We start from the raw sequence: 23,212 nt of genomic DNA, 5'->3' as shown, positions 1-23,212 counted from the left end.
TGCATTCACACCTTATCTTAAGGTGTAAAGATGAAAATGACGAGGCTTTGATCAAAAAAAAAATGGTGAGTCTGCAGGTTTACAAGTCATTTGAATTCAACACACGGCTTTTTTCTAGACATTCTTACATGACAGTGGCACATATTGTGAGTGAATTGACTTTTTGTGCTATTTCTTAACACTTTCTCGGACAGTAGATAACTATTCAAAATCAGATGCTTCAAATTTTAACCCTTTATAAAGCAATTGAAAGGTTTTTTGGTCTTTTTTCCTTATGAAAAAAATACATTTTTAAGACAGATTAAAGAATTTCAACAGTGAAGCTAAAGACAGTGAAGCTAAAGTTCAGCAATTCACTCTTTATTTTACATTATTTACAATCACAGTGCAAGACCAGAAAATAATAGATAGAACAGGGCACACATATCGTTGTCCTTCTGTTTTCTCATTCGTCGTCGTTCATAAAAGTGTCTCGTGCATTCTTACGAGCATCCGATAAAGTGTCGGAATGCCAAATCACTCAAGTGTGATTTTGCTGTCCAAAACTGCTATGCAGTGCTTCATTTTGACCAAATTGATTTCCCTTTCTCCGTCTTCTTCAGTGCTTGACAAAACCCAACATACATAAGAAGCTGCACTTAAAAGAAAGTATTTAAAAAAAAAACTGAGGAAAAAAAAAACAATTTTGACCGTCTTTGATATGAAGGACTCTTCTCCTCTCAATAAATAGAAATCCCATCTAAAATTGTTAAGGAACAGCCAGAAAGAAGACACTTATTTTTGGAATGCAAAGCCACAAGAAAAGAAATGGCCAGTCACACATTAGAAAGTCCTCCTCATTTTCTTTTTTTCTTCTTTAACTGTCTGCTACCAGTCGGAGGTTGAGAGCGTGCCGAGGGGTCAAGCTATTCTGCGATGAGTCCACGCTACCAAAATATTTGCTGCTGTTGCTACCTGCCGAGACCATACGAAAAGACATGTATTTTAGCCGAGGAACTTTCATATAAGGGACTAGTTATTTATTTGTTTTTTTTTAAACATTTGTATTCCCTCATCCATTCATTATCCGTAACGTTTATCCTCACAAGGGTCACGGGAGGGGGGAGGATAGGTGCGGGAGCCTATCCCAGCTAACTAACTAAAGGCACCAGGCAGGGGACACCCTCAATCATTGACCAGCCAATCGCTGGGCATAAGGAGACGGACAACTATTCAAAATGATACGGGGGTCGATTTAAAAGGGTTCAATCAGTGTAGTATGTGTATTTTTGACATGTGGGAAGAAATCTAGAAGAAAATATGCAAACTCCACACAGGATGGTCCGAACCTGGGATTGTACCCGTGGTCTCAGAATTCGACCAACAGGCAGCTTAAACTTTTTTTAATGACATTAACTTAGATAATTAACATCCCACTAAGCAACATAGAGGCATGTTGCATGAAAGCTGGTGAAAAAAGGAAAAAAATACTATGAAAAATGGACAAAAAACATAAAAAAATGACTTAGTGTATGCTCTATTGTTGTTCGAGATTCATATGGACTGCTTAACAAAAAAATATCTCAATTTAAAGTGTTTTTTGGCCGCATAACATCTCAAAACTAGGAAAAGGGGTTCCAGAAAAGTTCATAAAACCTACGGGTTATCAACTCACCTGCTCTGCGTCCGGAAATCCCGCTTGACGAAGTTCCGCTGTTGGATGTGCCGCTTTTGGACGTCCCGCTATTGGACGTCCCGCTATTGGACGTCCTACTGTTGGACGTCCCACTGTTGGACGTCCTGCTGTTGGAGGTCCCACAGTCATTGGAGTGTGAGCGCATGGACCCCGACGTGGCCGAGCTAGTTCCCGAATACGAGTCGTCCTGCAGGATGATGTCCAGCATGCCGCTGGAGGACGAGTTGTTGTCGCTGTTGTTGCCGTCCCCGCGAGAGTTCTCCTGGAGAGAACCAGAAACAAAGAGTACTTGAAATACAAGAAGTAATTCATCATCACATCTTCATGGACAGATTGAAGGTAAAAACACCCGAAATCCCTGTTATTTTGGGGCAAAAATATATACATTTTTTCCAAGCCCCTCGGCTTTACTTTGACTACCTGACTGGATTAAACTGGCCACATATGCCTTTCATGTGCTGTTGTAGCTCCCTTAAAATCTGTAACAATTCCACTACATTTGCTTCTCGGTCATTCCACAATAAAAAAAAAAAACCCAGTGATAATGTTTTTGCTGTCATTGTCACAGTCGTCACCATCTGTTATTAGAGGTAGAGGCTTCAACCCTTGCGATCCGACAGAAACCTTAAGTAAGTGGGTGAAGTCGTGATAGGTTTGTGGCAGAACTCGATCCTTATATAGGCGCCATTGTGAGTCAGGATATTTGGTATGGGATGGGGAGGGGTAGAAAGAATTCAAGCTTTGATGGACATATGGAACTCAAAAAGGAATGGGAGTGGACAAGGATGGAAACTTTTCGGACGATCATCCTACCTCGCTTCTGCAAGCCCTCTGCCTAGAAGAGAACATGCCTTTATCCCAAGACAAATGCTCAGAGAAATGGTTCGTGCCCCCGTAAAACAATGGTCCAGTTGGACCGAGGAGACTGAGAGATGGCTAAAGGGTGTAAGGAATAATACATCATGTGTTAACACCCATTTGGCCAAATCTGGCTTTTTTTTTTTTTTTTACACACGGCATAGAAACACAGCGTTTGATTGGAATAGGATTTTGAAATGGAATTCAAGGAAGAATCAAATTGACATTCACTTCTGTGAGAGTCATAGAATGGGCTGGCCCGAAAGATGGGGACTCGGGTACGTAATGGATGTTTAGGCCGAGTGGGTACAGTGTTCCCCCGCTGTGCTTTGGAAATCGGGGGGTTTAGGGCACAGGCGTCAAAATCAAGGTCCAGGCAAAAAAAATCTGCTCCGCCATCTGATTTTATGTGGCCTACCAGAACCAATACAGTAACGACTACATACTTCTGGCAAAAATAACACCATGGCAGATGGATATAAAAAATAAAAATACATCTATAAATGAGCATTAGGCTCATAGCTGTTGTGAGTATAGAGAAGGGGGGAAATGAGCTTGCCAATTCTAGTTTACAGCAATTGTTTTTCAGGGGTTCTAGAGAACACTTTAACCTTAAAACACTTATTCCAGTTACAATGTGTACAATAGGCACAATATGACATGTGCTTTACTGGACAGCTGCCAAAGTGCTCCAGTAATATAAAAATGATTCAACTATGATAAGTTAATGTCAGATAAAATGGTGTTGGAGCAAAAATATGAAGAAATAAAATAATCTACTAAATTCTTGGTGCAACAGAACATAACCAAAATTTGGTTTTATTTGCTCTATAATAAATTTTGTCACTTTTTTAAGTTCTCAAATTCACCCATGGAGAAAAACAAAAGTATTTACTGAGCAGACTGTACTTGCAAAAGATTTCACTGTATTTTGACAGAGTGTTGATTCTATAAATCCACTCTTAGGAAAGAAAAAAAATACATTTTATAAAAATAAACAAATGCTGTGAGCTTTTCAAGTGCCAAATAGCTTAAAACACCAGACGTTTAGCTTGAGCTTTCTGCTGAGATTTCTTTTTTTTTCAATTGGAAATTGGGTACTTATTAAAATGCCTCATTGTGGCCAACATTAAGGAGGATAATATGCAAATTTTGAACCATCGTAACCTTATCCAGGATAGCTAAACTACCCTGCAATGGGAGACATCCTCTTTCCATACCAACATAAACACTCCAGTGATTTAAAAAATAAAAAGCATCCTGCTTGGTCTGGCCTGCTCTCACTAATGTTCCGAGAGGGACGAACAACTTGCTAACTCCTTTGAATAGACGGTACAATAATCTCATGTTAGATCAACTCTTGGCTTGCAATGACAAATCAAGCACAGCTCTAATTGTATTTCTTCATTTGCTTTCCACATCCATGAACTAGTCTATGAAAGGCAATTACCCAGGGGTGTTTTTTTTTTTACACAGGCAATCGGAAACCACTTGATTTCGAGCCCTGTGTTAGCCTGAAATGTATCCCCCGATAGGAACGGGGGTTCACTGTACTGGGAGATTTGTGGGGGGAAAAAAAATACAAGTGTTGTTTCCTACCTGATTGACCTCTTGGGCTTGGCCCCCGGCTGCCGTCTTCTCCCGTTCGGTCCCATTGACGCCTTGACCTCCGGAGGGAAGCGTCGTGCCATCCTGTCGATCCCCGGAAAGCTCCAATTCAAACAAGTTCAGAGGGGAGCTGCATCGAGACTGGAAGAGTGGAGGCGAAGCCGACTGCGGCGTGGAGGCTCGGGATTGGCCCTCGGCTGGTGCCTTGGGAGCTTCCGAAGTAGTTGGAGGGAAATAAAACGATGGCGTCACATAGCCCACTTGAGGCGTGAAAGGTGTCCGGGGGTTGAACATGGCCGGAGTCATGAAGGCCGCATTTGCTGGGAAGAGGGGTTGTTGGTAAGGTTGGCCTTGGCTGAGGAAACTGGCAGTCTCTGGAAGGTACATGGGTTGTGTAGGCCCAGGCCATAAAGGAGGGTAAATGCAATTAGGGAGCACCAGAGTCATTATGGGGGCGACCATTGGGGCAGTGTAGGAGGAATGCGAGACCGAGACCTCTGGTGGGCAAGGAAGGCCCCCTTGATTGGCCGCAAAGTCCTGCAGAGGGGGGTTTGTAGAGGGCATAACAGAAGTATCTCTGGGGAACGCCTGGAGAGGGTAGCAAGGGTAAGCCATTGGGAAAGCAGACTGAGATTCGTCAGAAGCCGACCAGGATGTGGGGTTGAGGCCCGTGTTAAGGGGGGGACCTCGCAGTTGCTGATGTCTGGGATACGACACGGCGCTATCTGAACTATCGGTCTGCTTGGCGCGCTTGGATTTGGTCTTCTTGTTGCGTACACTGCATCGTGTCACTTTAGGTTCAGTCTCCGGGGCCTTTTTCTTCCCGGCTTTAGCAGCTGGCGGCACTGTAAGAAAGGAATTTTGCATCTGTTCAAGAAAGGAACATTTCCGATTCAAGGTGTGCCCCGCTTACTGCCCATAGCGAGCTGGGATAGGCTCCAGCAACCCCAAGACCCTTGGGAGATGAATGAATGTTTCCTCCCTTGCCATAAGAGTATTATAGTAAATATTTATTGTTACATGTGAGTTTGTTGCTACCGTCATTGCCGCTCTTTTCTCTGTGGCGCTCCAGGTACTGCGAGCAGTTGGCTTTAAGGGCCGTAAGTCTGCGAAGTTCCTTGAAGCTCAACAAGAAAGCCTGTTCTTCCTTCTGGGTGTGGGCGGCCAAAACCTGCTTGGTCAAACCCATTCTCTTGTAGGACTCCCTCTCTTGGCCGCGAGGCGAAAAGGCCTGAGCTGGAGCTGCCTGTGCCGGGTTGTGGCTGCATTCTGCCGCCTCTCCCGCTCCTGGTGCGTCCTCTGTCATCTCTGTAAGGGTGACATTTATTCATGTTATGACTACGTTTTAAGGGGGGGTAGAAATGAGCAAAGGCAATAGGACTTTGTTCCGTCTTCACTTTGCTTTACCTGATTCTTGTTGAGGTTTCTTGTCCCCAACATGGACTATGGTGCTCCTGTAGCTACACTGGCTGGTGATGGATACCACACTTTCTGGTTTATCAGGTAGAGGAAGGGGCAGAGAAGTGCCCACTACTGCTCTGGTTTCATCATTGGATTTTTTATGTGGATAATCCAAAGTGGAGAGCGCGGACTGATCATTCAAAAAGGCTTCTTCTGCTGAAAAGAATGACAATGAATAAGACATTTTTAAACAGGACTCCCCTGAGCACGGAATGAATAAAGTTTAATTTAATCTAATCATTTTGGAGCATCTTTTAAGCAACTAACCCTCAAGTTGGCGAGTAGTATCATATGTTTAGAAACACTTTTATACTGTATGTACATTCTAAGATTTTTTAAGTGTTATCAGTTTGAATAAAAGATGAAAATGATGATCTTTGGCTGACAAGACAATGTTTGCACACTTGTATGGAATAACGTACCTTGAGAAACTCGCATTGTGGTGCCGTCTTTGTGTTTGTCATCATCAGATGATGTAGTGTTAGACGACGATTGGCATTTCCTCTTTAAAGCAAAGGGGACATTGCAATTTTCCAAGTACCTGCACAAACATTTTTTTTTAAATTAATGGAATTATTAAACAGCAATCTACCAATATCACTACAAGCACTATAACAGATGCAGAGACCATTACTTGATAATGTCATTATATATTGGTGGTTGAACTGGAAATGTGTTTTTTGGTTGGATTTTAACCAAATTATTGCAATATGCAAGTAAAACAACTAAAAGGAGCAACCTCATATTTACCATCCAACCACATGCTTTTCTAACAATCTTGCCTCACTTTTGACTCATCAGATATCAACTGATTATATTTGTAAAACGTTGGATTGGTGAAATCGGTGTTGTATTGTTCAGTCGGACTAAAATCCTACACAAATTGCATAAACTAATTCCCCACCACTATGTTTGAACAAAAAGCACACCCCATGGCAGCTCTAGAGGAGTCATTTGGAGACCCTTGCTTTAAAAAAAAGGTCGACAAAAAAGGTACTGTACATTTCAATCTTGAGATCTATTAATGTGGAATTTTACAAACCCAATGACATCATTGCAAGAGGTAATTTTCACCAGTTGCACTGTAATGTTTTTACCTGATAACACTGTCCAGACAGCTAATTTGTTGGTAAGAATAGACCGTCTGGTCATTGAGCGGCATCTCGTTGTGGGAAGAAGACCTGCTCTCTTCCATCGGCATCAGGTTCTCTCTCCAGCTAAGGTTGGGTAGGGCAGATGCGTCCATAGGCCGCACCACTGCCAGGTTCTTCTGAGCAGCTTCTACTAGAGGGGTGGCATTAACGAGGTGAACATAACAATCACTCATACACAATCAAAGTAGAACATGCAAATGTTGGACTCACTGCTGCTTTTTTTGCACTGTTCCTGGTGCTTCTGGAGATGGACGCCCTTACAGATTTCCTGGAAGGTTCGCTACACAAACAGGGACAAAGTCTATAAGTTACTTATACTTGTACAGGGTGTTTCCCGGGTTACAATGTCCTCGACCTTGCGTCGGGAATTGAGTGAACTGCATATCAACTCACCGGCCGGGCTTTACTGATCACATCTTCCTCCTCGTCGTCCTGGAGATGGAACTTGGTGGCGTTGTTAAGGCTGTCGTTAGAGGAGGTCATACCCAGACGATGATCCGTGCTGTTGAGACTCCTGTAGCCACTGGACCCGCTGTTAAGAACCGGCTGAAGAAAAAACAGAAGATATTTAATCAATTCTAATGATTTTATTGATATTCCCTTACAGAAATAGCTAGTAATTTGGATATAAGTACGGTGTACTGAGAATAAATCGTAGGAAACACTGCTTGTTTTCGATATAAGTACGGTGTACTGAGAATAAATCTTAGGAAACACTGCTTGTTTTCTACTGCAAAGCTCGGCAATTTTACATTCAAGTAGAATCATGTTTAAATCTTTTTTAAGTCTGTGTGGAGAACTTTGTAGAACCTCCTCATTATACTTATTGCCACACCTGCAGGAGGAGTCTGTGGATCTGTTCAGTGACCTCATGGATGTCCGAGTCCATGGCCTTTGTTTCAGATCTAGCAGAAAGCGGTGCCATGAATATGTCCTCGTTCACGGGGCCCCTGCCATCCAAAAAATACAAATATTAATTGAAGAGCATGACAAAAGGAACTAACAAATTACTAATACTATTATTCAGGAAGATTTACTGGAGAAATTATTAGTAATATATATACAAATAATACTCTATCTTATCAAATAATTCATGTGATTAAAAATAAAAGCTCATTTTTTGTCTCCCAAACTGTTTCAAATTTAAGCACTGAATCAAAATCTTACTGTGCTTTTACATAGTACAAGTAAGTTTTCAACCTATGGACAATATAAATCCTCAAAAGTCAAAAACTCACATTCGAACATTGTGTCTCCCGACTATAAAGGACACTTTAAGGCTCCATGGGTTGACAAAGCTGGACCAGCTGGTATCCAGGATGACATATTCCCCATTGCGAGCGCAGAATCGTATTGACGAGTGGTCAAATGGCTGCCCGGCGTATTGTAGGACTGGGGTAAAATAAGGGAATGTGAGATTAATTTTGTGTAGAGATTTTACAGATTCTTTATAAAACCATTAAACTAAGAGGTCTAATTGTTAAACTGTTCATTGGTCATTTTAAAGTACTCACTCTTTCTGTGAATGGCCAGCATGATGGGCCTATCATTAGGATGCACGTGAAGGAGGAGTGATGTACCAATCAGGTCCTGGGGGAGATAACCCAGGAGAGGAACGGCTCTGAAAAAAATAGCGCATTCAGTGAGTATATTTGTTAGCAAATTGACAACATACGATTTGTTGGGATAACGAATATCTAGCCTACCGTTCATCCACATCCTGGAAAACGCAACGGGGGGAATGCGTTGTGGTGAAAACACGCTTGTCTGTTGGAATTCGAGGTGCTATTAAACAGAGAAACACTATTATTACTTTACAGACAATTGGTAACACAATCGTGCAAGTAAAAACATATAGTAGCGTTTTTCTCAGGTGCACTGATTCGGGTCTTTAGCTCATTGTTTGACACTGACAGTGATTGATGTCTAATCTATTTTGACTGGCAGTGTACACGTTAATACTAAAAGTGGGCAAGTTAAACCTTTTTAACTCAAAAATGAATTAATGCACCTAATTATTTTATTTAAGGATTCAAATCTGAGCCAGCAATGAAAAAGTTAAGCCTATGTGAGCCTCTGAGTCCCAACTATGAATGTCAAAATACATCAAAATAAACATGCTTAGTACTGCATTTATTTCAAGATTATTGACTGTGTGCATGAAAATGTGATTAATCAGAATGAATGTTTGCTATTGCCCGAATGATTTTCTTGTCCAGCCCACAATACATTCTTAATTGTCCACTTGTATATTTCATATCAATGTGTTTGTCTTATTAGATAAATATTAGGTTATGTCTGTGGCAGAGATACACGCTATCACTGGATTTTGCATTTTTCTTATGTATGGACAGAGCTACAATTAATGCCCAAACAAACTACATGATCTCCTTACCGTCATAACCTGAGTGAACCCTCTCAGCCAGGAGGAGGCAGCAGAACTGGTCCTCGGCATGGGCAGCGACTTGTACTTTCATCAAGTACGGAGTCATTCGAAAAGGATAGTACTGCATGTCGCCTTTACACTCTTTACTACCACTGGAACAACATGTCAAAAAGGGGCGAAGAACAAAAATGAGTAAAGAACATTCATTTCCTCATTCCATGCCCTTAACATCAATATACGTTCAATCCATTTGAACTGTGAATTTGTCAATGGCTGTGGAACATAAATATTCACTGACAGACGAGACCTCCCCGTTAAAATTGATTTGATGTCTACTGACGTCAATAGCAGCAAATAAGTAATTGAGAGCAACATGCATGGCAATTGTTTTTCCATGTCATGGACAAACTTGGAACCGAAAAGGTCAGTCATACATCTCATATGTATAACTATGGTGCACGCATATGATGTCACAAAAAATACATTGTGAGCGAGATAAAGGCATGAATAGAAATCAGGAACAGCAGATGGTCCGCTAACAAGGCAAGGCTGGTGTGCACTCACCTGATACGGCAAAAGAAGGACTTCTCCTGCATGGAATCCGGCGGGAATGACTCTGCAATGGGGAATAAGCCTTGTTTTAATTCAACGGTAAAACAGTAGCACACAACTTGGCTCGTTTCTGGTCTAATGAGGTAAGTGCTCGGATTTTCATGAATGTCATTAATGCGCAGTGCTGCCTGAATTAAATAGGAGAATTTGGCAATTGCTATTCGAGAAAAACAAGCAGTGATGGAGGGAAAGTGTGTTGTATCTTTTACCACTTAAGTCTAGGACATCAACATGTTTATACCCTTTTAATTTCATCACAGCAAGGGTATGCTTGGAAAATATGGGTGGGCTAAGTTATTTCCTGATAAAACTAATTTTGAACATTTCAAAATAGTATTATTTACAAATAATTTTGTGAGAATCAATTTAATAAAATGAATGTCTTACAGCGGAGTGTATTCAAAGAAATCCATCTTTAAAAATACAATTCAAGAATAGTGTTGGAATATTCTATTGTAGATCAACCAATTATTCAAATGACATGTTTTCTCACCACCTCACCAGCAATATATAACCGCTCATTTGCATTAAACATAATGAAGCCTCATCAGTTGTTTCAATGAGACAAATATGTTAAGTGCACTGCACTATATGTAGAGTCTCACTATAAACTAAATTGTGTGCACTGAATAACCATTACTGACTTTACAGATCTAGGTCAACTTACCAGCTCCTGTGCACATGCTCCAAGATGGCAGCCGGTATGGTGTGGTGAAGCTGTAGAACATGCTGACATCCTGTGGGATCATGAATTCCACAAACTTGCTGTTGTTGAACACCTCCATTTTGCAATTCAGAATGGAGGCGGCTTGCTCGGAAATGTAAACAATCTTTCCCGTGTTGAGCGACACGGCCACTGCAAAAATGTCCTGTGAAAAGGAAATGACGAGGCTCCAGTTTAGTCACGAGAATGCTTGAAAGATTGAAATGTAGAACTACCATATCCTATTGGTACAACTATTCAGATACTTGCATTGTTTTTGAGGGTGTATTCAGATGTTATGCTGTCAATTTCTTCGATGGTATACGAGGATACGTCCAGGCCAGAAGGTTGACTGTCATTGGTCATCAGTAGCTGATAATACTCCTCATTGGCTGCATTCAAAAGCATTGGAAATTCATTGAGTAACTATTGAATTGTGACAGATGTGAAAAATACGTATATATATACAATAATACCTTGTCATACGATTGCTCCGACATATGAGGAATTTGAGATACGTGTAAAATTCCGACTATTTGCCTTGAGATACGAGACAAATTTTGAAATACGAGTATACAAGACAGTCAGGTGACCGTGAGGCTGCTTATCATTTCAGCGCACTGTCTTTCTCGCCGCATCTCCTTCATGCAAAGATCTCTACGACCTCTGGGTGGAGGGTTGCATTTTTTTCCATGTTATTTGAATTAAGGGAAACACAATGGGTCCAAAGCAAGCCAGTGCAATGAAGGGTAGTGCGAAGAAAAGGCGTATGATGACAGTTGATGATAGTTATTTGTTACTCTGTTAGTAGATGGTGAATTACAACCAATAAAAATGTTTTCTCCATTGTAATATCCTGTTTTTTCAGAAGGTGGGAACAAATTAATTTGTATTTAGTTCATTTCTAAGGGAAACGTTGATTTGAGATAAGAGTGAATCAACATACGAGCTCATTAAGCTCGTATCTCAAGGTATGACTGTACAAAGAAAGAAATGTGGCATTATCCGTTGTAAATTTCCTGCTGACAAAGAAGTGTGTTTTTTACCTTCCACTTGTTTGATGCAGCGCAGGGCATACTTGAGGGTATTCAAGGTGGTGGACTTGCTGCCATGTCTTTTTTCATCAGGCACCTGGAGCTTCAGCTGTTTCAGGGTTTTCAGGACTTCCTTCTGAGCCTTGGCTTTGGCCGATTCCTGACTACTGCAAGTGGCACATGCATATTTTTGTGTGGTCAGATATATACAAAACACAGCACCACCAAAGTCAGAGGATACGGTTCCAGGGTTCACATACCTGCAGCCACTAGTGGAAGGGTTGTCCTGCTCAGAGCTGAGCAAACTGAAGGCATTGGAACTACTGGGAGGAGATGAACTGTGAGAGTTTGAGCTAGGGGGAAAAAGAAGATATATAGTTTTACCACCAAGCTGAATTCTATGAAAAGCAGTTACCTGGATTTACAACTTCAATGTAAATATTCATTCAGCGTATTTTCTGGACTATAAGACACACCTTTTTCATAGTTTTGCTGGGCCTGTGACTAATACTTAAGGGTGACTTACTTATATGTATTTTTTTTCTCTCTGACCACCGACCGCCTGTTATGTTATTATTTCTTTTGGCTATAGTTATTTGAAAATCAGTTATGTTGAAAGATACCTATTTAGCCTGCTGCTCTCCATTTTACTATTTTTATCATGATGTATCTGTTTTTTTCTTGGTTTCTGATATAATAAATAATTGCTCTCCCAAAAATGTGAGTTCAGTGTGACATATTTTTTCCTCTTTATTTAGCATTTTTTTAGGTGGTACGACTTGTACTCAGATGTGATTTATAGGCTGAAAAATACAGTACTACAAAGCTTTTTTTGCTCATATACGAATGATGACATGCCTTGACTACTCGGGACTCAACTTCAAAACAAAATGTAAGCAGCGACTTGCTTTTTTAATTAACTTTTTGCCTCTAACATTTCACTCATGTTGGGCAGCATGTGTCCTCCCGTGTTCTCAGCATTTATCCAACAAAAAGCACGTCATTTCTTTGACGTTTGAAATCATTCATTATAGCGTACTCGCTTGTCAGCCAGGTGAAGGAACAGTACCTCCCAAAGAGCTCTTGAAATGCTGGGTTACATAACAAAGAACCAATACTGGCATGGTGGATCTCATCGTTTACGGCGTGGTCAGATTCGACCTGGAAAAAGTATCCCTCTGTGTTGATGGCTTTGTGGAGGGGCAAGGGAGAACAAGGGGGACAGGCTCCATACCGCTTTGAGAGATGGGCTGACAAAGGATGAGGTACTCCTAAAATGTCAGCGGCACCTTGTGGAGCCCTTTAACCAGGTGACTCAGCGGGGAGAATACATATTACTTTTTAAATAAAGCCAACACGAGCACCCATTGTCACAGCACTTGTTGGACTGTAATGGCTTTTTGTATTTTTTTTTAGATTGGGAATGGAATAATTGAATTTAGATGGATATAAAAATACACATAGATAGGATACAAGCCAAAGTGATACATACACAGTAGTAAATAGTATGCTAATTAGACTCCCTTGGCAAAAATATGCACTCAATTACTTCAAATCTTTGAATGCAAGCGGTACCCTATTCTTAATCTCTGGTTTCACATTTATATTACACCAAATAAATATTAATTTATATTGTACCTATTCATGTGTATGATATGTATTTGTAAAACCTGTAATTTTACATAAAGTACGTCAGATAAATACACTAAACCTTGCACAAAACCTACCGGTCAAAACTAACACTACAATTAGGAACAGCAAAAGTCAGGTAATGTACACGCATTAGTTTGTATTAACCCACAATCTTAACAAGCAACCTGTTAATCCCATAATGGACTTTGCAACACTTACTCTTCACAACAAAGGGACCTTAAATAACTAGATAATTGGGTTAAGAATAGAATAGTATTCCCGTAATAGAAACCTGTGAGCATTTAATGCAGTTACATGTCGTGCCCCAAAATATAACTACTCGTTATAGTGTGGAAAGGCCCGATGTGTACCAAGCTTTTTTTTTTAGGCTAAATGGTTGGCACTGCATCATTAGACTTGAGAGCTTCCGTTTCTCTCTCCTTAAATAAGAATAGTCCTGTGATGGTGGAAAATTCAGCACTGAGCAGTAGTTAAATAATACGTATATATTTTTTTCTTGTTACATGGACACTGTCTGCTTTTTATCCAATTTGGTAATTGACAAACACTGTGTCCCAGCACATTATGAACAGAACATATCTTGTTCCTTTTAACTTTTTCCTATTCAAAATGTATATTTATAGTCTTTGGTGCCAGGCAGAAGAATTAAATGGTGTTGTGAAAGATCACTGCCAGCACGCCCAGTCCAAATGCTAGAGTTTATTACATAAAATGGTGGCTCCTTGAAATCACTGACGATAAATGTTTCAGTTTCATTCTTATTCCAAAAACATAACTTTGCTAGAAACAATGTGTTGTTGGCATAAACAACATGTTTTAGTTAGTTTAGGTTTAATTCCCTGTTAAATATGTTTGGAAAAGAGTGGTATTGAGCATATAAATATATAATAATACTATTTAATATTTTTAAGATTACAAAAAGGTGAGCAATCAAGCAGCGCTTTTAAATGAAACAAAGAAGATCGAAAAAGACACATAAAAAAGACAAATGGTTGTAGTTCTAAAAGATAAAACCATGAATGGCCAAGGTTAGGAGGTCATCAAGAGAATACATTCCTTAAAGTGTATACCCATTAATTCTAAATCTTCAATTGTATCATATGTAGCAGGAATGCCATTTAGTAGATTCTCAATGTGGTTAGGGGCAAGGGATTAAAGACCCCCTTAGAAATTAAGATGTACCTATGAAGTCTATTTTGAGAGTATTTCTATTTAAGATGGGACAGTTCTGATGAGCCTCGCAGTGGATCTGGCAAATAATATGCTCTTGAGCAAGTACTTGGTGAGACAATTATATTCACAAGACAGCAGACCAAGCTTAAATCAGAAGTCATTTTGTCATTTTCATGCTTTGTGTGACACAGAAATTATTTCTTCATAATGCACTTCACTTGGTATTTCCTACTACAGGTCAAAACGCTTAACCCCAACCTATTAACGGATGTCCATTATGGTGACTTCCCTGACTTGCACTATAAATACTCCGCTTAGACTCCTGAGAATAGCGCTACGCTTTTGTGAATAGCAACCAAGGGGAGAGGATTCCAAGAAGAAAGTTGACTTGGCAGCAGCAAGTGGATCAAGAGACACTGAACGATCCTAACGCTGCAAAAAGTGTGTCTGTATTAGTCTAGACAAAGATCAGGGGAAGGTGGTCTGCTGAGACTCAAGGTGCTTGAAAGTTTTGCATTTTTGGATTGTGCTAAATACATATTTTGTGGTTTTGTTGTCTGGGTTTTCTCTGCCTACTATTTCCTCCTACATCCCCAAAAACATGCATCGTAGCCAGGTTGAACGCTCTAAATTGTCCTTAGATAGAAGTGTGAGTGCAAATGGTTGTTTTTCTAATTCAGGGTGTACCATGCCTACTGTACAAGCTTAGAATGGATAGGCTACAGCAACCACTCTTGTGGGGAATAAGAGTAACATAAGATGAATGAGTCAGTGGATCATTTTGTTAAGGAAGCCATTAAATACTGCTTGACAGCAATAGAAATCTAATCAAATAAATCTAGGAGGGATGGCAGTGAATGATCATGTTTGAATTTTGTCAATCAAGATGGACTGGACATATTTTGCCGTTAAGGTCAGTAATGAGTATCTAGCTTTTCTGACACTTCAATTCAGAATCTGTCCAGAATGACCTGGTACCAGCAGATGCCCCTCCTTCAAAATCACCAAAATTGTAACCAAACTGTAACACAACTAAAAATATGACATCACATTTTGTATCAACAGAAGACTCCTTCCTGATTGAGGCTCATTCCTGTTTCTCTCTAGTGAACAATCATTCCTTCCTTCCTTAGCATAATGTGTGCAAGCAAATGTAAAAATAAACAGGTCAGGAATGCCCATTCTCATGAAGATGGTTAATAGAATTAGGGTCATCATTACATGTATGATTTGAGAGGCGACTTGTTGAACATTTTTAGAGAACCACTGCCCTGAAGTCATCAGGATCATTAGTTTCCTATTCTGCATTCTTTCCACCACTCAGCGGCCCACAGACAAATAGTGAGAAAGTGCGCCCTTAAATCCGCCTGGCAATAAACATGGATAAACAATGTGTTGCCATGGCGATAAGTGAAGCGTTAGCCAGCATGACACTGTCCCTCTGGCAGTTTGTGGAAAGCCAAGCGCCTTGTCTGTCGGATGACAACATGCCGGACTTCCTACAGGGAGCAGTTTTGTTTTTTCCAAGCAGACCAACTGCTGAATAGTGCAATCTGTGAATAGTGACTCACGTCGACACTTGTTTTGACGTCACGCCGCAGATGTGTTTGAACCATTTCACGTACTTTTGGAAATATTGGAATATTTAGTTGAATCATCACCCAAATTATATGTTGCAGCGTACATGTTGAGCCTGGTTTCCATGACTCCTGCACCATTATCCAGTTGTGTGGGTTGCGCTTAGTGATTTTTCTTTGCAATTTTCAGTCTGCCTTGTAACATGTTGGTTATCTGAAGTACAGCACGCCAACTATAGGATTAGTAGTCACTTACAAGAGAGACAAAATGTATGAAAGCCCAAGGGAGAAAATGCAAACTCCATACAGGGAGGTCCAAATCTAGGATTGAACCCTCGATCGCAAAAATGTGAGGCAGACACGCTAGACACTTGTCCATGCAACTACTATCATCAAAATAAATTGAAAGGTCATATTAAACATTATTAAAAAGAAATGTCATGGTTGCTCTTCCGCAACAATGACGTACACGAAATGTGTGAAAAATAAAAACCCAATCAAGAGATCAAAAAGACGCTTAACGCCATTGTGATGATGATTGTGATGTTTTGGAATCTCGGGTGTAAAAGTCTTAAGTTGTAATTGAGATTTCTTTTACTGCTTTTAAAAAAAAATTCAGTTGAAAATAAGAATTACAATAACTCTAAGTGGAAGTAATGAAGCAAAACTTGCCTCTTGTTGCTTCCAGAAGACTCCAATAAAGCGGAATCTTTGCTGTTACTGTTGGAGCTGCCCGTGGACTCGTGGCCATTGCTTTCATTCCCATGGCTCTCGTTGCCGTGGGACTCGGTCCCGCTACCGCTGGACCCGCTGCTCTTCATTTCCACGTCCTCCTCCGGTAACGAGCGGGACCGACAGCTCTTGCGATGCTTTCGCGGCGCGGTGCGAGGAGGGTCCTGGCCGCTACTGTCGCTGCCCTCCGACGCCAAGCCCAACTCGGGCCCGCCTTGACCGTAGCCGTTCATCCGCTGCAGCTGCCCCCTCGGCACAGTGGTGCACGAGGTGGACGCCGGGCAGGCTGAATTGCCATCTTGGTCCTCCAGTACTGAGAAGCAGTAGTGCTTGGAATCGGAATCTTCTGACATTGAGAGGATGAGCTAAATTCTTATTGTTGTAGGTAAAGTGGTGTAGAACAACCACAATCACCCCATCGCCACTAGTGTTGTCGAAAAAATGGAAAGCGATTGATCTGCTGAGAGAAAATAGAAAACAAAAATCATTAGAAGTCATGATGATACATTTAAATAGGACGTTTGTTCAGAATCTGTCAGATCGGTGCAGAAAGATGCGGTCAGCCACCAAGTTTGACGCAAATTATTTAAATTCTGTCTATGACCGGGTTTTTCAGAATGATAAAAAAAACCTGCGTATATCAAACACTTGAGTAAAAGTTGCATTTTTGGAGAGATATTTAACTTTTTTTTTAATCAAAAACCAAGAACAATCATAAAATGAATAACAATAGTAAAATAGACGACAACTGGCTAAATAAGCATCCGTTAACAAAACAGTTTTTCAGATAACTGTAGCAATCAAATAACAGGCCGTCAGTGATCAAAAATAATAAAAACATATTTTGCATTACAGCATGGCTTGAAAATTGTGTTTAGGGTGTAATAACAAAAGAGCTGTTTTTTGTTGAGTATTAAAGCCTTATTTTTGGTTTGTGGAGGTCACAGCAATCATGTCTCCTAGTATTGCTCAAATTCACTAACTGTGTGATTTTCTATGTAAATAAACGAGTGGACAGATATCATTTTATTGCCAAAATCCATCTTAAAAGGCGAGCCTATATCAACCACTTGAAGGTAGATGCAAGTTTTTTCAGAGTAAGCAAACATTTCACCACCCCTGGGCTAGAACATTTATAATAATAATCACATCACATTATATAATTACCCCTGGATTTGATCTCTTTTATGATGCCTGGTGCGTTTTGAACCAAAGTCACGAAGCACCAAGCTTAGGGGGCCTCAAATTCTGATTCCTATTAGATTGTATAATTGACTTCCAAGTAATGTCCAAATCTTTGAAATGTCCCTACAACAAGCAGCCCTCCAAAATCCTACCACTAACCACTGCAGAGATATCAATCATAACAAATCAATTATACAGAAATGTACTTGAAAAGCTCAACACATGGCAAGGTTTATCTTCTGACCTAAAAATAAATAACTTTAAAAAAACACTGCAGGTGTGTGTCTGTGATCTACAGTGCAAATGTTAGAGCATTTTCAAGCTGTGAAGCCATTTAGAAAAGAGACTGCTCAATCTAAGCCCTCCAACCCTTTCAAAAGGAGCAGCCATCACATGAAACGCAAACAAATGATTTACTTGAATGTCATGTCAGATTGCAACATTGTGTTGTGGTCATTTTGTGGCCTTTAGTAACAACTCCAGCCAAGGGTGCAGTACATCAATATGATGAATAGAAGAGAATGCGAAAAGGTCTGCTATACCGATTAGAACATTATGGATCTTTCCAAGAACATTCTTTGGTTAGAGACATGGAAAAGGTTCACAAATACGGCAGCAAGAATATAATTGGGTGGGAACGTGACAAGGCGTGTAGTTCCAACAACCAAGGAGACCAACCTAACAACATTGTGTTTGAGGGAAACATTTCCACATGCTTTTGCGTCTATTTCGATTTAGTGCCAATACCGCTGCTAGCAGAATTCTGATATCCAGGTTGAGGATGAAGAAGGTCCGACATTCATCACTTCATTTTTTTGTCTGTTTGTCCCAGTTGGCTTAAATAAATAAGTTCTTATCCCTCAAAAACTCTTCATAGTATAGTGAAAGTATTAACTAGTGTCAAAGCAGTATGTTGATGAGTTATTTTTATTCAGAGACTAAACATTCTGTATGGTTGATATCTAATATGATGAATTTGAAGATCAACTAAATGTTTTCCAATTTAATCCCCAATTTTTAATCCCCAAAGATAATATGGAAAAACTGGATTCTCCTTTCTTGTTTTTGTTTTCAACCCAGGTAAAGTATGCGTTTTTAATGAGTACCATTAACTTAAAGGATCTTGGCTTTAGACAGTAGACATGCTTCGCTTTACAATACTCTGTTCCTCTTAAGATTTTTTTCATCACTGTCGTCATTCATAGAACATGAACACTTTAAATCCACTATTTGTAGATGAAGAGGACACGTGACACCTCAACAGTAAAGCTTTTTAGCTTTCTTCTAGAATGAAACAAGAACAGAGTGATGTCATCACAGTGAGCTAGTTGGATATAACAAAGCACATAAAAACAATCACTGGTTCAATATTAGGCATTTTAGACCGCATCACACACTAAAATCCAATTACAAGTTGCTCCAGGCCGTCAGAAAATGAAATGTGAGCTGGCGTGGTAACCACTCAATCCCCGGACTATCCATTGGGTAAATAAAAAAAATGGCATTTGAATATACCATTTGGGTCTACCGCTACAGTGTACGTGTTCACAAATTAGAAATTAGAATTGTCTTCAATGAAGCTTGTATGCCTGAATGAGGCAAACTGATGTCGAGGAAGGAAACCATGCGCCATGGCGCTCATTTAAAACAACAATTTTCTCTGATTTCTCCTTTTTTGTATTCCTACTCGGGTTGCTTGTTTGACCTACATCTATGATCAATGACATCCTAGCAGGATTAAGTGGATCAGAGGCACACTGCCCATGGTGACCAAATAAGTCTTCACCCATTAAACCAGTAGCTAAAAAGGAACAAGTACCAAGTAGGGTTACATTCTAAAGTGCACCGAAATAAGAGTTCAGATAGAGGAGACACTGATTAACTGCACAGCTTCATTCATCCTAAAATAAAAAGGAGTTAGGACACTAAATACGAATCCCCTCCTCATTTAGAAAAACTGCAAATACTATTTCCTTAAAACTGCATTAATCAAAGATCAATGTAACTTGCACACTTTCAATTGTTCCCAATGAGCTGTTATTCCGTTAAGTTAAAAACAGAGAAATTTTGTCATAAAAACAATTTTTCACTGTTTGGGTATTTCTTTAATACTCACCATCACATTCTATGCAACCAAGTTGTCTGCCAGCCTTTTAGGAACTTATAGGCCTCACTGGTCTGTGGTCAAGGGCTTGATCCCAGCTCGGTCCTCACTGCATGGAGTTTGCATGGTCTCCCCTATGTTTTTTTTTTCTCCGGGTACTCCTATTTCTTCCCACATCTCAAAAACATATAGTCTAGGCTGGTTAAACACTCTAACTTGCCCTTAGGTACAAGTGTGAGTGTGGATGGTTGTCCGTCTCCTTGTGCCTTTTCATTGGCTGACCACCGATTCAATGCCCCCCTCCCCCCACACTTAGCTACTTGTAGTTATCTGGGATAGGCTCTACCACACACATGGGCGAACTACGACCTGCGTGTGTTTTAATCCGGCCCACCGACGTTGTCCAAATAATGTTTTTTATTTATTTTATTTTTATTTTTTTATCGAGATGGCGCCATCACACGTAGGCCAGTGACAGTAGCTCTGTCCACTCTTATTTGTATTTCGTGTTTTACAGTCCATCTATCTTTTTTAAATTACATTTTAATATTTCTTAACACATTCCTTTTTACTTTACTTTGTACTTTTTACTTTAATTATGAGTGATGAGTATGTTAATACTTCAGTCCTTTTTTCTGTTTATGTTTCATATGTACTGTTAACGGGTGCACTTTTTTATTTGTATCATATCTTGTGCTGACCCGGCCCATCTGTCAAATTTTTAAAGTCAATATGGACCCCAGGCCAAAAAGTTTGCCCACCCCTGCTCTAGCACCCCCTGGCAACCTTTGTGAGTACAAGCAGTTTAGAAAATGAATGAATAAAATCACACATCATACTTTACTTCAGAAAGTCTAAATAATAAACAGGTACCAATGACTACCGGACATCAAATTTCAAAGCAGGTTTCAATTGAGTGTCTTTGGGGTTCATTGAGACACATTTAGTTACTTTCTATTTCACAAAAAACACAACTAAAGCTTTAAACCCATGCTCAGTACTTTTATGCTACAGATCCCTTCAATGATTTCATTGTACTTTGCATTGATGACGATATGCAATAAACCAGCCTCTGACATCGAGATTTTTTTTTACATAACAGACTGCAGTCACTTATGAGATTCCCGCACAACTTGCATGCTTTATCATTTAGTCCACAAACAGAACGTATGTGGTATTGGAAATAATATCCATAGCTTTTATGTGTCTCTTGTATCAAAAATAATGTATATATAGGTTCCTTTTTTTAAGCAATGGCATTGAATTGCAAGTAAATGTTGTGTGCCAAAAAGTGTAGTACCATGAATTTGTCTAACCCAGGGAGAGGAAATAGTTGATTATTAGTATCAGTATTTATGCATTTATATTGTTTTTTCTAGGTCAAAATTGCAGTCAATTTCGAATCGCTGCTGCATGCCAAACTCCGCAGACATGTGCGGCATTGCACACTTTATGTAAGGTGTTGATTGTGTGGACTTTTCAAGCAACACCCAAGCAATCTAATACGCGATATAAGTTCCCCTTAGCCTCCCAGCTTCTTTGACATATTTACAAACATATTTCTTGCAAAAACACACGTTGACGACCTTTATAAAATTGATAATTTCACGTGAACGCCAACCTACTGAGTCAGCTGATTCAGTCGTTTAGTCCACTGACACAGTTATGCAACTTAACTATATCCTAATAATTTGAGAAATGATTGAAAGGAAAAATAGCTCCACATACCTTAAACAAATGTTCGTGGTATAGACGCTGAATTTAAAAACTTGAAGGATATGCAGAAAGCCGGCAAGGAGATACAGGGCGTTCGCTGGCCGTGACACACTTCTTGTCTCTCGGTCAGATTTGTATTGGCTCCGCGTTGCGGAGCTCCAACTGAGTTAATGACCTCATTCACGGTGACACTCCTCTTCTCCTCCCATTGGTTGTTGAGGCTGTCAATCTTGTCATCATTGTCTTTTTCTGCCAAACGATGCAGTACTTCTTGGTAAAGAGGCGTTACAGGAGGCGACGCTCGTGTCTGTGATTGGCCAGCACAGCTGCCACTCTGTTTATATAAGCACGTCACTGTTTTCACGTGGAGATTGGCGCTGGAAGGTGGAGTCTGAGAGTTATAACCAATCAGGACTAGGCTTGGGTATGTGAATGAAGCGTATGGGATGACTGTTGTATAAACGCTTATACAAGCTGCGTATTACACACTGCGCACGCGCCAAAGTATGAAAGTTCGCAGACGCTTCATTGTTGTGATATAACACAAGGTGACTGACATTATGAAATAACGCCAGCCAAATCTAATATAAGATTCCTCCTTGGAGATACTCAAATCACTTACTTGCGGAAATTGGCTGCCGTACAGCTTGTTATATATTATCCTTTTAAAAGGCAATTTACAATTTTTGCAGGCCCCAATAACTAAATTTGGTATATAATTGTAGTCTACTCAAAGTACGTCTGCACATATTACAGTTGTGTCCTCAATGTTGCTTTTCTTTACTGTGGAAAAGCTGTAAAATGCTCAGTGTCAAAAAACAACATAAAAACTACTAAGGGATCGACTCCAGCACCCCCATGACCCTGGTGTACATAAACGGGATGGAAATTACAGTAATCCCATCACAAGGACAACAGTTACATTCCATACAGCCCCTGCCATAAATTAAATTTCTGATTTAGGACTACCCTATTTAAATACTGTCCTTTCACCTCAAACTAACCAAATCATGTGATATAAATCAATTATCATGCACACAAAAAAGTACAATATAAAAGTATGTTTCTATAATGAAAGATGTTTGTGACAGTCAAAAAATGGTGACAGGAGAATTATACCCAAAATAAAAGAGGGGAAGAAGAAGAGGAAATATTAAACTGTTGTAACCCATCAAAAGATGAATCAACCACCAACAAATAAAAGCATTGATCTATCTTTATCTGTCATGCTTTAAAGAAAATTGATTAATGCACGGAAGGGGTGGGCTTGATAGTTTTCACACCACATGTTGTCACCTAACCATCTGCTAGGAGCAGATTTAACTTCCATTAAGTCAGTGTTAATTGGCACGAAAAAAGCTCACGTTGGTCCAATTTGCATTCATTCAATTTCCAGACTGGTTAGCCTCAAAAGGGTCGCAGGAAGTGCTGGAGCCTATCCCAGCCAACTAGATGCGGAACTCTTGGGATGTATCATAAATAATGGCACATTCCTCAACCGGGTTGACGTATATCGCCAGAATAGAGTGTGTGAGTTTAAGGGAAAAAAAGTGGGAAATAATTCAGGATATTTAATGCTTT

General features: G+C 40.0%; 1 protein-coding gene across 4 annotated transcripts; it reads right to left on the bottom strand.

The window, feature by feature from the left end:
* Positions 1-344: 344 nt before the first annotated feature.
* LOC144201455 (period circadian protein homolog 2-like) lies at positions 345-21,802 on the bottom strand. Of its 4 annotated transcripts, none has more exons than XM_077724101.1 (21): positions 21,644-21,802; positions 16,567-17,086; positions 11,752-11,844; positions 11,504-11,658; positions 10,728-10,849; positions 10,422-10,623; positions 9,707-9,758; positions 9,152-9,294; positions 8,463-8,541; positions 8,271-8,377; positions 7,995-8,148; positions 7,592-7,706; positions 7,150-7,302; positions 6,967-7,036; positions 6,700-6,886; positions 6,025-6,143; positions 5,549-5,758; positions 5,180-5,449; positions 4,133-4,986; positions 1,655-1,937; positions 345-954 (listed from the first exon to the last, which is right to left on the bottom strand). In XM_077724101.1, the coding sequence occupies exons 2-21, from the start codon at positions 16,977-16,979 to the stop codon at positions 857-859; spliced, it is 3,879 nt and encodes a 1,292-aa protein (XP_077580227.1). In that variant the 5' UTR covers positions 16,980-17,086; positions 21,644-21,802; the 3' UTR covers positions 345-856. The 4 variants fall into 4 exon arrangements, with proteins under 4 accessions (XP_077580227.1, XP_077580228.1, XP_077580230.1 ...); XM_077724102.1 differs by having other exon boundaries at positions 5,549-5,755; XM_077724104.1 differs by having other exon boundaries at positions 6,700-6,883.
* Between the last annotated feature and the right edge of the window lie 1,410 nt (positions 21,803-23,212).

This window comes from Stigmatopora nigra, chromosome 9 (assembly GCF_051989575.1).
Source record: "Stigmatopora nigra isolate UIUO_SnigA chromosome 9, RoL_Snig_1.1, whole genome shotgun sequence".
Classification (NCBI taxonomy): Eukaryota; Metazoa; Chordata; class Actinopteri; order Syngnathiformes; family Syngnathidae; genus Stigmatopora; species Stigmatopora nigra.
The sequence above is the reverse complement of the archived record's forward strand: the minus strand, read 5'-3'. Positions and strand labels throughout refer to the sequence as shown.

Bases quoted from the DNA above. Each gene is read 5' to 3' on its own strand.
- LOC144201455 (XM_077724101.1), bottom strand. From the start codon at position 16,979: ATGTCAGAAGATTCCGATTCCAAGCACTACTGCTTCTCAGTACTGGAG. The intron at 10,850-11,503 runs GTAAAAAACACA...TTTTGAATGCAG, and splicing joins CTGCATCAAACAAGTGGAAG to CCAATGAGGAGTATTATCAG. The intron at 7,303-7,591 runs GTGTGGCAATAA...TTTTTTCTTCAG, and splicing joins TCCACAGACTCCTCCTGCAG to CCGGTTCTTAACAGCGGGTC.